Below are 16,403 nucleotides of genomic sequence, written 5' to 3'. Positions count from 1 at the left end.
TTGAAGTTTCTTTGCATTAAAATAGGATCTATATTACATGTAATAAAACTTTCTTTTGTTGAAACAAACAAATTGACATCAGTTAAAAGGACAAGGGATAGAGTTGTATGTAGAGTTGCTGCGCTGTTTAAATTAACTATTTCGCCAATTTGTTAATATTTACATCCCAAATCAATTAATTATTGACTATTAATTGTTAAGTTTTATATCCCATCATAAAGTAGTAAGTTTTTTTTTGTCTGAAGCTTAAGATTTCAATAACTACTGATCTGATTGAGTTATCATTTTTAAGAAAGCATCATGCAGGTCATGCTAATAAATATTAGGAATGCTTTTGGACTATTTTCTTACTCTTTCTTAACCCTTTGAATACAGAGCACCTAGATACTAGGGGCGCAGCTGCTAGTAAATTTATATGGTAACTAAAATGAAAATAAAATGCGGGACTGACACAAAATGTTGTACCAACTTTTGCAATGCAATGTTTTTTTGCACACCCTGTATTTTAATGCAAATGCATGCATAATAGTAGGTTAAGTATGCAAAGTTAAACAATAAAACATTAACAACTAATTTTAAATCTGCAAATTACAACAATTTATTTTGCATTTCTTATAGAAATTTATTGTTTTTAAATTATTGACCAGGTTTTGATAGCTAAGCTTTTCTTAACCCTTAACAGTTGGGCCCTTTGCCGCATCTTAATCGGTCGGGGGGGGGGGGGTCAACGCCCACCTCCCACCCCAATTATCTCAGTTCCTATTAGAGCTAGAGGGCTAAATATTTTGTGCAAGTCCCCTGTTAGATAATGAATTTCCGACCTTAAGTAAGTCAAAGTCAATTTTCGCTTCCTTCACCATTTATATAACAACCCTTGTTTTTAGGTCCTTTTTTACTTAACAATTTCAAACGACTAGAATTTTCTTATTTTTGAAGCTAGAAGAACAATTTTTTTTGCAGAAAATGTTTATCTTTATGTAAATTTTATGTTAGATATATAAAAATAAAAACTTCAGCGGCTGCAGCTGTACTTGGCAGCTGCCAGCCGCCGCAGTCGGCGGGAAAAGGGCGGCGAATCTTTATGAAAATTGCGGTTACAGGAACCTTTTAAAGATTTCTGGAGACCTGGAGGATCAGGACCTGCAGGATCATACCTGGAACCTGAAATAGACTTGAACACATGTATTTCATTTAGGGATGTACTATTAGAGGATATTTTAGCATTTTTGTAAGATAAAATTCTTTGTTTAAGTCAAAAAATATTTTCGCTCTTTACCTGGATGACCCTGCCAGGTTTGCTGGAAAAAAACGGAAACCAAGTTCTTTAATATAAAATTTATTGAATCATTTTAATGACTGCGTACATTTTTTTCCTTTTGTAGCTTCGCTACATTTGGATGCAATTTTCTTTTTAGCAATATATTTATCTATAAAGTCTCATATTTGTACAAGTTTTACCCCAAGAAAAAAATGATAAAAAGAATATTTGTTATTGGGGGGGAAAGTTTTTATACGAATGACTAAACATCTAAACATGGTATTTATACGATTAACCAAAAAATTAGAGAAAAAAATATACTTTTAAATATGACTCATATTTTTTTTTCTTTACAATATTTAGTTAATTCTTTGGAACATAAGTTTTCTTTTTCATTTAAAATATCTAACCAATCTATTCTATTCAACTAATTAATCAACCTGTATAATATGTTTTTGGTGCATTTGTTGATTGCATACTTTGTTTTCCAGTTCAATACCAAATCCTAGAAAATTATCGATTCTGTAACTAAATTTTTGTCTATCCTTTCTATAGTTTTGTAGTATAATTGTTTGACAATCTTCAACATAATATGTACTGGAAAAAAAATGCTTCAAGAATCCAAGTATAGGACTTTAAAGAAAATATTTTTACTTTTTCTCAATGGCCATTATTGAATCAAATTTCATCGTTTTAAAATTTTATTAGCGAAGCTACAGTTTAACTAAAGCATTTTTGTCCGTCTTCTCTTTTTCCTCAAAACTTTAAGAATTAAATATCGTGTTATTTATCTTATTTATTATGTAAATCATTTTCATTTTCACTTGCTTTTATTTATGTCCTCTAATAAATAATGTTTTTCTGAAATATTGACAGAAATTTTTTTTCTGAAATAAAGAACACTTTCTATACTTGTAAAGAATATCATTGATAAATATAAAAGAAGATGGATAAGATAAGAAAAAAATATTCCTTTAATTGTCGGTGGTGTAATCCAACCATTGCGTCCATATAACATTTTAAATTTTTTATGTGGCGTCAGTGTTATTTTGATGTCTTTTACGTAATGTACTAAATCGTACCTAACTGTTATAGGAATCATCGTGCAAAGTTTGAAATCGATTGGACATTTCTGACATGTCTAAATTGACGAAAAGAGCTATCAGTTACTTTTCGCTTGTAAAAATTAGGGAGAGGGGGGTTATGTATGTTTTACTTGTGGATTAAAGGGAAGTAATAAGCTGGGCAGTAAATGCACAATAAAAACAAATTATAGGTTCTTCTTATACTATAGTTATATAACAATTTCTTTTCCTGTTCACTTTAATACAAGGACAATTGTGTAGATAAGTAGTACAGCAATAACAAAATAAATACATTTTAATAGAAAAATTAATTATTTGATGTAAAATATTAAGACAAGCATATTGCATCAAAGAATGCTTTTTGATTTTTGAAGACAAATGTCCAAAGATTTAATAAAATATTAGCCTGATATAAATAATGCAAATAAAGTGTGGGCACAATAGACATAGCATATCTAGATGCTCCAATTAACCCCGAAATTCGTCAAACTTAAAAAGGGATTCTTTAGCAGACAAAGTTACTAAAAAATTAGCCATGTGATGTTATAAAAATAAGGGATTATCCATTTCTTTTTTTAGGGTTTTATTAACCACTTCTCCTCTCATCTCCCTTTTTTTTATGACGTCACATTGACGTTTTTTAGTTACTTTGTTTCGCTACGACAATCATCTTTGATTATTTTTGCATTTTAGATAATTAACTCATTATGCGAACGAAATGAAAGATTATGCCATTTCCTACCAATTTCTAAACATAATTTCAACCAATGCACAGTGGGCCAGCAAGTGTCAAAATACAAAAATTGGGGGAGTATTTGGTTTCTTGGTATTTATATTTTTTTCTTTATATGACTAAATTACATACATTAGGGCTTTTAAAAATGATATTTTCAAGGTCCAGGTGTATTTCTGAGTGCGTCCAGTGCCTAACAAAGTAGAGTAGGGTCGCATTCTTTTAAGGTTATTTTTGACCACTACCAACCCTTCTTCAATTCAAGATTTCTCAGGCTAATGATGGCCGATTTTCGAAAAATCAAGCTGCAGGTAAACGATACAACAATTGTAATCAGATAATAAAAGTAAAACTAGAAATAAATGAATAAAATGGTATTTAAACAATCAATTATATAAAAAATATTCCTAAAATTTTGCTTATTTTTAAGCATAGGTTAACTTTCAAAGCTTGTAGCAAATTTTGCCCAGACTTGCCCCGTCTAGGATCTTAACTCTCATAAAATTTAGCTCATTCATAGGCCAGGAGAAAAGATTTTAGCTGCAGCCGTTTGCAGCCGTGCATTCTAGAAAGTTATAAAATTTGCTGGTTGAATTTTGAAAACTACAATTTTATATGTACGTTAATAATTTTTTTTTTTCTTCAAATAAAACTAATATATGTGTAAATGTGACAATTTTGTATACTCTCATTTTTTTTCTCTCTCTCTCCTTCTCTCTCTCTCTCTCTCTCTGCCTCTCTCTCTCTCTCTCTCTCTCCTTCTCTCTCTCTCTCTTTCTCTCTCTCTCTCACTCTCTCTCTCTTTCTCTCTCTTTCTCTCTCTCTCTTTCTCTCTCTCTCTCTTTCTCTCTCTTTCTCTCTCTTTCTCTCTCTTTCTTTCTCTTTCTTTCTCTTTCTTTCTCTTTCTTTCTCTTCATTTCTCTTCATTTCTCTTTCTTTCTCTCTCACTCTCTCTCTCTCTCTTTCTCTCTCTTTCTCGTTCTTTCTCTCTCTCTTTCTCTCTCTCTTTCTCTCTCTCTTTCTCTCTCTCTTTCTATCTTTCTTTCTCTCTTTCTTTCTCTCTCTTTCTCTCTCTCTTTCTTTCTCCCTCTCTTTCTCTCTCTCCCAATCTCTCTTTCTTTCTCTCTTTCTCTCTCTCTCTCTCTCTCTCTTTCTCTCTCTCTTTCTATCTTTCTTTCTCTCTTTCTTTCTCTCTCTTTCTCTCTCTCTTTCTTTCTCCCTCTCTTTCTCTCTCTCCCAATCTCTCTTTCTTTCTTTCTTTCTCTCTCTCTCTCTCTCTCTCTCTCTCTCTCTCTCTCTCTCTCTCTCTCTCTCTCTCTCTCTTTCTTTCTCCCTCTCTTTCTCACTCTCTCTTTCTTTCTCCCTCTCTTTCTCTCTCTCTCTCTCTCTCTCTCTCTCTCTCTCTCTCTCTCTCTCTCTCTCTCTCTCTCTCTCTCTTCTTATAATTTTAAAACTTTTGGTATTTGTGTATTTATCATTATTAATATACCGTCCATTGTCTTATCCCCTGTGATCCCTGGATAAAATAAATTAATAATATAAGTTGTGGAGATATTTATATTGATTATTATGGATTTTGTCATCCTTGTTATTAATGTTACTCAGTCTAGTTTTTTCAAACTGGGTATTTCCCCCCTCCCCAGTTAAAAATGTTTGCACGCCCTTGAACAAGAATGAAAACCATGCATCTTTATAAAGTAACAACGCATTGAATACTAAGATTCTTAGATAGTACCCTACTGTTGGAATTATTATGAAAAGTTTGAAATCGATTGGACAATTATAACTTGTCTCAATTATTAAAAGGAGCTATACGTTTTGAACGGACAAATGGATAGAACGACCGGAATTATAGAAAAGCTTAGCCTTTAACAATTGTTGCTTATGCATAGCTATACTACTATTCAGAATTCAAAAGGGATAAGACAATGGCCAATAATTTGATGTACATCCCCAATGATGATACACAAAATTACCCCTTCTGTAGATTACAATTATTGGTTAAAATGTTTGGACACTCAACTTTCAGAACCAAACAATCAAAATTTAATAATAAGTTCCCAAAGTTGTCAAGTCAATGAATAAGAAAAATTTATTTGGGGACTAAAGTAATTAACAGCCCAATGCCCCCTCCCTCCCAAACTACTATACTGCTTTTTCCAGAGAGAGAGGGGACAATGTGTTTAATACAAAAGTCCCCAAAGTTTTATAAAAATGTTTTCTAATTCGTTGGCTTTTCAACTTTAGGGGGCTTTAGTTAATTTTGATTAGTTGTTTCATTGAGTTGAGTGTTCAAACTTTTCAACCAATAATTGTGAAATGAAGTTCTGTAGGTTAAAAAAACCCGCGAAAAATACACCAAAAACACATGAAGGAGTGGTTAAAGGTGAATTGTACATAAGAGTAAAGTTGCTTAAAATTTAAAAATGTGAAATTGTTCTTTTAGTGTTGAAACTGTAAAATGAAGTTTGGTAGTAATTTTTTTTAAAAATCCGCGAAAAATACACCAAAACTACATGAAGGAGTGGTCAGAGGTTAATTGTACATAAAAGCAAAGTTGCTTAAAATTTAAAAATATGAAATTGTTCTTTTGGTGTTGAAACTGTAAAATGAAGTTTGGTGGTATTTGTTATAAAAATCCGCGAAAAATACACCAAAACCACATGAAGGAGTGGTCAGAGGTTAATTGTACATAAAAGCAAAGTTGCTTAAAATTTAAAAATATGAAATTGTTCTTTTGATGTTGAAACTGTAAAATGAAGTTTAGTAGTAATTGAAAAAAAAATCCGCGAAAATTCCTCCAAAACTGAGTATACACAAATTAGCAAACTTTTAGTTTTTGCATAGAGAGACATTTCATGTTTTACAATTTTTTCTCTGAAACCAATAGTTTTTGAGTTATTGAATTTTGAACCGTTTTGGCCAATTCTGGCCCACTGTGCAATGGCATGTCTAGAATGTACCTCTACTGTTATCCCATATTTAGAGAGTATATGTCTCTAGGTTATCTCTAATAGAGGCACAAAAAGAAATGCATAGCAAATAATGTTCACCAGCTCTGTTGTGTTTTAAAGGACAGTGATATAACTTACAAAAATAAAAAAATTTGCCACTAATTTTTCCGCTATCTTGATATTAAATCTAAATGTTAATCTTAAAAACTAGCGACAATGCTATTGGTCTAGACAACACATCCAATTTTTTGGTATGTTCTAAATATTTATTGCTAGGACAACGCTACATAAGTATGCAATGCTAAGTATATCCATAATAAGCACAAAATGATTATATAAAAATTGAAACTTTTACGCACTCGAAGAAAATGGTAAAGTAATATTATGAAACAACAAAAAATGCTCTAAATGCAACGCTAACTTTTTACAAGATCATTTTTGAATCAGACAAAATCAGACAAGAGGTGTATTTTGATCATTTTTGTAGCTTGATAATCTAAGTTTTTTTATCTCCTCCTAGTGCTAAAAAGTTTTATTTTATTCATAATCATTTTGATTAAACATCCTGTATTTTCTTTGTTTTATACCTTTCCCTGCCACTATGTGTATATGTATTGAAACAAATTGCAAATAAACAAGGATGACAACATCCATAAAAGCGAAGCACTGAAACGGTAGGACAAACGGACATTAACACTTATATAGTGTCAGAACTAAATAATCAGATTATTAATAAATAAGAGTCGAAGCAAAATTCTAAGTTAATTTGTTGAAAAACTGCTTTATACAGGATAATGTTTATGGACATACCTACAATTTTAGGACTTGATTATAGAGTTGCTTTGCTTATAACATTATACTTTGTTCTCCCAGGAATCAATATACCAAAAATCAGATCAATCGGATGATTTGATCACATAAAAATTTATTGTTAAAAAAGTGAAAAAATCAACATGTTTAAAATGGACGTACGGACATTCTGGTAATGATTATAGAGTTGCTACGCTTTCTAAATCGTACCCAACTACTACAGGAATCATCATGCAAAGTTTGAAATCGATAGGACAATTCTAACATGCCTAAATTAACGAATAAAAGCTATCTATCTCGGACGGACGTACGTACGGACGGACGGACGGACCGACCCTAATTATAGAAAAGCTTCGCTTTTAAAAAGTGGTGTATTTTGATCATTTTAATAGCTTGATAATCAAAGTTTCTTATTTCCTTCTAGTGCTTAAAAGTTTAACTTTATTCATAATCATTTTGATTAAACATCCTGTATTTTCTTTGTTTTATATCTTTCCCTGCCACTATGTGTATGTGTATTGAAACAAATTGCAAATAAAAAATGGAACCACTAAACATAAAAAAAAATATGTTTTCACAAAACTGCTTTAACTTAATATATGAAATAGTAAAAAATAATGAAAATACTTTTGGATACTATGCATAATTATGAACAAAACATTATTCATAAAAAATTACATTTTAATGTTGAAAAAGTTAAAGGCACAATATTCATTCATATTTGATATCATTGAACTTTTTTGCTACAATGTTTGTTATCTATCATAAAAATATAAAAAGAACCATTCCCAAAGAAAATGCAATGAAATTCACAGTAGAGAAATGTGTTTCCATGGATAGGATAATGGATTAACAATATAAAAATTGATGAACGCAGGTCAGAAAATGATTTAAGTACAGTATTGTAATTCAGGAAGGAAGGGGACAATGGGATGTTTATTACTAGTCTCCAAAGTATTATCGTAATGCTTTCTTATTCGTTGACTTAACAACTTTAGAGACTTTTAATGAATTATGATTGGTTGGTTTATAAGTTGAGTGTCCATACTTTTTAACCACTAATTGTAATCTTCAGATGGGGTAATTTTGTGTATCAGCATTAGAGATGTACATCAGTATGTCGGTTATTGTCTTATCCCTTAAAATAGTTAACAAGATACAAGTGGCTGTACAACCTAACACTGCACTGAAGGCCTTGCTCCAATAAGTGGCAGACCTGTTTAATACCCTATGAAAAATAGGCTAAAACCATCTTTTTAAAAATATTTAACAAAAAAATGGAGCACTTCTAAAATCTTATGAAAGAATAGCCAAACTTTGTTGAAAATATTTATGATATAAATGAGCCTCAATAATTTTATATGACATCTTGCATTTTATGTTTTATTTGCATACTTAGGTTCTGAAACTTTCTTGTGACGATTTTCATGAATAATATTATAAAAAGTATAAATGTACCAAATTGAAGCAATGATAGGTAAATAATAAAGTCAATCTTGGCCATTATTATCATAGTCAAAAAAAATTCTTTCAAAATTTTTGCTTGATAAAAGAATCAAATTTATTAAGGATTATTAGCTATAACAAATCAGGAAGCAAGTCAGAAATCTTTCTGCATCTAAAATAAATTTTTCTAAAGTTCTAATTTCTATCGAAGTATAAGTGTACCAGGAGAGAGTGATGTTCATACCTCATACACATCTTGTAGTGTTCACGGTAAGTCATATTATTATAGCTATTGTTAGAGATAGTGGCTAAATTTTTGAGGATTTTTGTTAGTATTAAAGCTACTCTATAATTACACATGTGATTTTATCAGTGCCTTTTGAGATAGACAGCGTTGCGGCGATCCTCTGTACCAATTAGCATTTAGTACATGATTTATTTTGTCCGCTGGTCTTATCAATCATTCTACTATTGTATAAAGGTTTCGTGTTTTTTAAAAAAATTATCGCGTTCTCTCTCTTTTCCTTTTTCCTCTCTTCGTATGACCTCTGAACACCTGCTCGCTCTATAATTCACTTTATCGGTTTTCCAACGATGATTTGGTTGTGCTTCGCTGCTTATGGATGTTGTCATTTTACTATATTGCACTGCAATCTATAGACATGTTGTTTTTATCCTATTATGTAACGAAGTAAGGTTTTATTTTTCTATAGCTTAAGATTTCGAAAACTACTGAGGTGATCGAGTTCTCCATTTTAGGAAAGCCTCATATTGGTCCTGGGATGGTTTTAGGCTTTTTGATTATTAAATGTAAGTCTTGGGATGGTTTTGGGTTATTTTTACTTTCCTTTTGATTCGGTTGAATTTCATTTTCATAATAAAACCACTCTTTAAAGAAATTGAAGAATAAAGTTAGTAAACATGATAAAATATATAATTATTTTATTTAATGTATGTTTATATTTGTTTAGGTACCCTAGGAAGACATATCTCATCCAACCTTGATACAACTTTGGAGGTAACTAATTTTATAAAAAAAATCTACATTTTTCATAGACAAAACTTTTTATATACTTCGCGTGTCTGTCTGATTTATGGATGTTATCATCCTTGTTATATTTGCATTTATTAAAAAACTTTACTCAAAACAAATCAATATTACATTTGTTTACTTTTTTAAAAGCGAAGCTTTTCTATAATTAGGGTCGGTCCGTCCGTACGTCCGTAACGGATAGTTTTTTCCGTTAATTTAGGCATGTTAGAATTGTCCTATTGATTTCAAACTTTGCATGGTGATTCCTTTAGTAGTTAGGTACGATTTAGAAAGCGTAGCAACTCTATAATCTTTACCAAAATGTCCGTACGTCCATTTTAAACATTTAAAAAAAAAAAATTTTAACAACAAATTTTTATATGATCTAATCATCCGATTGATCTGATTTTTGGTTTACTGATTCCTGGGACAACAAAGTATAATGTTATAGGCGAAGCAACTCTATAATCAAGTCCTAAAAATGTAAGTATGTCCATAAACATTATCCTTTATCAAGCAGTTTTTCAACAAATTTACTTACAACTTGCTTTGACCCTTATACATTTATATTCTGATTATTCATCGCTGACACTATACAAGTGTTATTGTCTGTTTGTCCTAACGTTTCAGTGCTTCGCTTTTATGGATGTTGTCATCCTTGTTTTATGATTCTTATTTACATTGTACAGGGGTCTAAAGGGATAAGACACATGGCGATAAATTGATGTACATCCACACTGAGCAAATGCTCAAAATTACCCCTCGTGTAGATTACAATTAGTGGTTGATACGTTTGGACACTCAACTTCTTGGACCAACTAAGCAAAATCTACTTAAAGTCCCCAAAGTTGTTAAACCAACGAATAAGAAAACGTTATCTTACAACTTTGGGTACTAGTATAATAAGCAGCCCAAAGTCACATCCCTCAATGACTATTCTAGTTTTGAGTTTAATTGACAATAGTCCTATAACTTTGTTTAAAAAATCATTCAAAAACTATGTATTTTCAGGATGATGTTTTTGACGAACTTGGTCGGAGCGTTGGGGGTGGCATTCATAATTCTGGATCCATTCATAAGCCATCCAGCAACCATCATTTACACCATCATAACAACACAGGTATATATCTAGCTATTTTTCAATCGTTCTATATATCTATGTAAACACAATTCACGATTTATTTATGAGCAACCATCATTTACACCATCATAATAACAAAGGTAGACATCTAGCTATCTTTCTATCTATCTATCATAATAACACAGGTAGATATCTAGCTATCTTTCTATCTATCTATTATAATAACAAAGGTAGATATCTAGCTATCTTTTTATCTATCTATTATAATAACACAGGTAGATATCTTGCTATCTTTCTATCTATCTATTACAATAACAATGGTAGATATCTAGCTATCTTTCTATCTGTCTATCATAATAACACAGTTAGATATCTTTCTATCTATCTATATATCATAATCTATTCATAAGCCATCCACAAAGGTAAGGAGGCAGACCCTAAACTTTAAATTTTAGTTTTTAAAAAGAATTGAAACTTAACCATAACAGTTATTCAATTAAATATATTATTAATTACAAACAGAACGATAGACAACCGGTTACTTTAATAAAAGGATTTAATTAAATTATTGTATACATACAAGGAAACTGAGGTTACATTTGTTTTTCTGCTATTACAATGTTAAAATAAATAAAGGTGTTGAACTTTATGGCACTCTGGAGAGTAGGACTGGCAGGATAATTTCTTTAACCTAAAGAAAATATTTCTTTTTGTAAACAGAAACTAAACTCTTTGTTTCAATTAAAAGATGTGTTTTTACAGATTTGTATAATGTGTAAATTTATTCTTAAAATGATTGAAACTAAAAATACATACATTACATTTTTATTTGATCTTATATGGCACGAAAGTAGACTATCTTTACTATAGAAACTGAATAAGGGTTTGATAAAGATGAAAGTAAAAAATAGAGAAGTCAACCTTAGATATTGGTCAATACGTTCCTTTATTATCAGGAATTTCGTTCTATTAGCCGGCTTGGAGAAAAAATGTATCAAGGTATACAAGAATAGTTATTTCTTTCATCGTATTATAAACGGCTTTCCGCAGATATAGAAAACTGGTTTTAATCTTATGATTGTACATTTCTATATTCGTAGAAAACTGGATATAATACGATGCTAGACATAGTTTTTTCGTATGGATGAGAACCGGTTCCTATGAATACGAGAAACTCGGCACCTCGGGGGTAAAAGAAACTAGTTTTAATCTCATAATTGTACATTCTATATCCGCGGAAAACCGTTTATAATACGATGCGAGAAATAACTATTAATATCCACATAGTCTATCCATTGTTTTACCAGATAGACAGGACCCCTTTTCCGATTTTGTATTGGGTCATTGTTATGCCAGCTTATAGGGTACTCCTTTTAGCAGGATGTAGTTGTCTAGAATATACATCTATATTTTTGCTTTTACTCTTGAAATTGGAAAATTGATTTGTCATTTTAATTTAGGTGATCGGATGTTTATGAGGGCAGGACGACGGAGCAGGGCGGGTTCTCTCTCCTCCCCAGCAAATGAGATGCCCAACCCTCCCAGATTGGGTGTGTCAGGTAAATATTCCTTTTTTTCTGGAATCTGGATTGTGGTTTCTCTAAAAGTTCTTAGTCGAGAAAAGAAAACCCTGCATCCGTCTAATTTGGAAAAGATTATCAAAGAGAGGGAGGGCTGGTATTTTTTCTTCTACTTATTTGCCATAGGCTAGGTTAGGTTGTGTTACATTTGGTCTTGTTTATTCCCTCAGGGCTGAGGCCTCGTAGATATAGAGCCTCCAGAAGGTACATTAAAATTTGAGGGAGAATTCCGGTTAATTATATTACCTATTAAACAATGACATTTTTACAATAGTTTTTTTTTATCTTAAATAAACTTAGCCTGTAATTGCAACGGAAACTGAAAATAAATGACTTTGATTTATAACCTTTTTCTTGAGAAGTCCAAATCCTAATACCTATATATTTTCAGGTCTTTACACTGACTATATGGAGCGCCGTAAGCACTCTACCGCAGGAAGCCTCTCGCCCCCATCCATCCCCTCACCCCCGCCCCCGATCGACATCTCGACCTTGGGGCGCAAGATGCCCCCCATGCCTCCCATCCCCTCGCTGATTCCCAACGGTGGAGCAACCCACGGACACCTTCACAGTTTTGACCTGAATAGACCTATTGCCAACGAGTTGTCCAGTGAAATTACAAGGTATTCAATGATTTTTAGTATTCTTGCTACTTTGTAACAACATGTGTCCGTATGTGTACTTAAATCTTAAAAATAAAACGGCCCAAAACCATCCTGGGACCTTTCCTGAAATTGAAAACTTAATAGGTTCAGTATTAGTGAAATCTTAAGCTTCAGATATAAAACCCTACTATATATTGGAATATCTTAAAATTAATGGAATATGTATCTTTAGAACAGTTTTTGCTTCAAAATAACTGTTATAAAATAGATAAATATTATAGTTTAAATACCATATGATATTGTCCAAATTTAATTAAAATTACTCAATCATAATATAGTTAAAGCTAGATTTGTTATAAGAAGCATAAATGATAAAATAAAACACATGGTAGAAAATACTGATTCCTTCATAAAATGTCATTTTCTAATCAGCTCTGGTTAAGATTTATTTTACTTCCAGGAGGATAAATGAGCTTGGTTCGAATCCCAACCTGGACCCACCCGACTCCATGCAACATCTGCACCTGGATCAATTCAACTTCAACAAGTCCAACATGAACAACATGAACAATATGAACAGCATGAACAATCATGTACATGCTTACACTAATAATCCTAGGTTATTATATAAAAATATCTAGACAGACAAACAGACAGACAGAAAGACAAACATACAAACAGATAGACAAACAGACAGACAAACAGACAGACAAGCAGAAAAACAGACAGAAAGACAAACAGACAAACAGATAGACAAACAGACAGACAAGCAGACAGAAAAGCAGAAAAACAGACAGACAAACAGACAGACAAACAGACAGACACACAGACAGACAAACAGACAGACAAACAGACAGACAAACAGACAGACAAACAGACAGACAAACAGACAGACAAACAGACAGACAAACAGACAGACAAACAGACAGACAAACAGACAGACAAACAGACAGACAAACAGACAGACAGATAAAAGTAAAATTATTTTATATTTTAAAAACCTGAATACTTTTCAGTAAATTAATTATAATTTTTCAGAAATGAGAACATTTCTATTCGGGCTGGAACATTGGACAAATACAGACAACATGTTTAGAGATAAAAACATGTTGAAGATATAAACATGTTTGAGATGGAAAAAAACATGTTTGGAATTATAAAACATGTTTTAATAAGTCTAATCTTGGTTAACAACAAACTGAAAACATTTGTAAATAAAAAATATGTTAAAGCTTTGATAAGAGAGCATGAAAGAAAATCCGAAATAAAATTTTTGTGTGTGAAAAATCTACCAAAAGTTGAAGTTATCTGTAAAAAAATCGCTCAAAATTATTTTTAAGATGCAATTGTAAAAGTCTCTAAAGAGTGCCAAAGAAAGTTTTAAAAGATGCCAAATTTAACTAAAAATTAAGTATTTTATTTTAAAGAAATTTATCTCTCCATGCTTATATTTGCCAAAACTATCAGTGAAAAAAAACTGTTGTTTATTAATATATTTATTTTTATCATAAACAAAATGCTCAATTAGTTTAATTTTATCATTGTTTTAAAAAATCAAGAAGAGAATCTTATGATTTTAAAGACTCTTTTGTGTGTGAATATATATGAAAGAAAAAAGTTGTACATACCAAGGACGAGCTTGCCATAAAGTCGCAATAGTTTACATTTATATTTTGTTTTTATATAGTTAGGGACCTTTTAAAATAAAATTTTTTTTTTTTTACTTTTTAGCATTCAAAATAGGAAAATTAATGTTTTTGGAAAATTATCTTTTTTCTAAATGAAAGAAAACACTCCAATAAAAAAAACCTTCTGAGTTTCATTAGCATCTTGTAAACCTAACTCAATCTATTACAAATGAAATCCCCCATTTTTCAATGAAATAAAACTTTATTAATTCGATATTTGGGGCTAAGGTTGCATTTTTAATATTTTTTTTGAGGAATTTTGATGTCCCTAACTACATTCATTTTATGTTTTTATTTTATGTTGATCAAATACTCCTCAACCAACAAGTCTTTCATATTCTATTATTTTCTCTCTCCTAGCATTTCTATATTTGTATTTAGTTTTTAATTATTTTATTGCTACATGAAAAATGGTTAAAATTGCTTTGTTTTATTTAGTAAAATTATGCTTGATTTTAAACAGACTGAAAAAAAAATAAAATTTTAAGAATTTACCAAATGATACTTAATTTTGACATGAAGTATTTAAAAATGCTCAAATAAAGCTTAATTTTCATAAATATCTAGTGTTTATATGGACTTTTTCCTAATTTAATTAATAGATATACCTATCATTTATGTAATTCTACTCATTATTTAATTAATATAATATCCTGTGAATTAAAATTCTTTATCATTAAAACATTAATTAAGATTTTACTATAACATTATTGAAATTGTTAATTAATTAAAAGAAATCTATTGAAAATCAAATCATTAAGTTTATAAAATTTAATCCTGTTAAGAGTTTTGATCATTAAATTCAAGTATTTGATTTAAGAAGATTATTTTCTATTTAGTATCATAATCATTATTAAAAATTTTATTTTATTTCTTTTAAAACTTCATTAAGTAACACACCTTTTCTTAATGCTATAAATCTACTTTTAAAGAAGAATCTTGTGAGGAGCTTTCTACCCACGAAATTTCTGCATGGCTTTACCAACCCACCATAAAATTAACCTAACCTAAGAAGAGTATAAGTAGAAGAACCAACCCATCCCCCCCCCCCTTTCCACAAATTTGTAACTGGTCCACTTTTGGTTGAATTATTCTCTTTAATTTTTCCAAATATTTGCTTCTATACTTTACACTAGCTGAAATGTAGAAGATCTTGTGTTTAATTATAGGTATTTCCTTAGTAAGATAATTTATGCCTTCTTTAACACATGAAAACAGTAGTTCTTATAAAACAACCTTTTTATATGGTAAATCATTTCCGAGTTCTTTTGAAAACAACTGTATTTGTTTGTTAAAAACATCCCTTTAACCATAAATGACCAAAAAATACCTTTACACGCATCTTTAATTTCCTATTATTAGGTTAGGTAAATTCCGGGTTAGGCGAGCACTGCATGGTTAAGGTTCTTCGCAGTATCTCGCAGGTTCGTGTAATTTTTATAGCCTCAATAAGGAGTATACAAAATAAAGAAAGTTTGGAAGATTTTTGAAAAAAAATTTAGACGATTTTTTGTTGTTTTGCAAATTAACCTTCGTGTTAGTTATCAGTGTTAGTATATATTGACATATTCCAGATGGCTAACTAACTATCGGTTTTGGCTCACTATAATAATTTAGAGACGCCAGTTTTAAAGCAGATTTTCAAGTATTTTACTTTACATTAACTATTTCAAATAATATTTTTGTTTTAACATGTTAAAACTATTTTGCATTTGTTGTTTGAAAATAAAATGTACAAAATATTGTCCAATCATTTATTAAAACATTGTTTTCTTGTATATAAGTATGTTATTGATATATAAAGTATATTGTTTTTTTTGATCATTGATAATTTACAGAGCATTTGTCTGTCTTTGGTAACAAGAAACGCATTTTCATAACTTTAGAACATTTAAAATATTCTATAAGGAGTTTTTAACTTTTTTTTTGTTTTTTTTCCCATTAAAAATTCTTGTGACTAGAGATGTTTTTTAAAAAGCATATTATTATGTATTAAAGTAAAATTGGCTCAGTGTGTTTGAAATGAAACTTTTTACATTTGTTATTGAATATGAATCAATAGCACTACCTTAAAGGGCTATTTAAAGAGTTTAAAGCTAGCCTTGATTGTTTCATATGGCCTAAAAACTA

At 30.6% G+C, this 16,403-nt stretch overlaps 1 protein-coding gene across 1 annotated transcript in view; it reads left to right on the top strand.

Moving 5' to 3' along the window:
- Nucleotides 1-16,015, top strand: part of LOC145332496 (nephrin-like) — a 195,992-nt gene extending 179,977 nt beyond the window's left edge. Inside the window, exons 47-54 of the mRNA XM_080177499.1 lie at nt 293-306; nt 8,498-8,556; nt 9,258-9,304; nt 10,331-10,439; nt 11,861-11,959; nt 12,372-12,603; nt 13,046-13,204; nt 13,624-16,015. Coding sequence (XP_080033625.1) covers nt 293-306; nt 8,498-8,556; nt 9,258-9,304; nt 10,331-10,439; nt 11,861-11,959; nt 12,372-12,603; nt 13,046-13,204; nt 13,624-13,681 — 777 coding nt within the window. The 3' untranslated portion in view covers nt 13,682-16,015. The remainder of the gene's footprint in view (nt 1-292; nt 307-8,497; nt 8,557-9,257; nt 9,305-10,330; nt 10,440-11,860; nt 11,960-12,371; nt 12,604-13,045; nt 13,205-13,623) is intronic.
- Nucleotides 16,016-16,403: the final 388 nt, after the last annotated feature.

Source organism: Acartia tonsa, chromosome 11 (assembly GCF_053477335.1).
Source record: "Acartia tonsa isolate MP-2025a chromosome 11, ASM5347733v1, whole genome shotgun sequence".
NCBI classification, from domain to species: domain Eukaryota; kingdom Metazoa; phylum Arthropoda; class Copepoda; order Calanoida; family Acartiidae; genus Acartia; species Acartia tonsa.
Note: the sequence above shows the minus strand (reverse complement) of the source record. Positions and strands in the feature narration are given on the sequence as shown.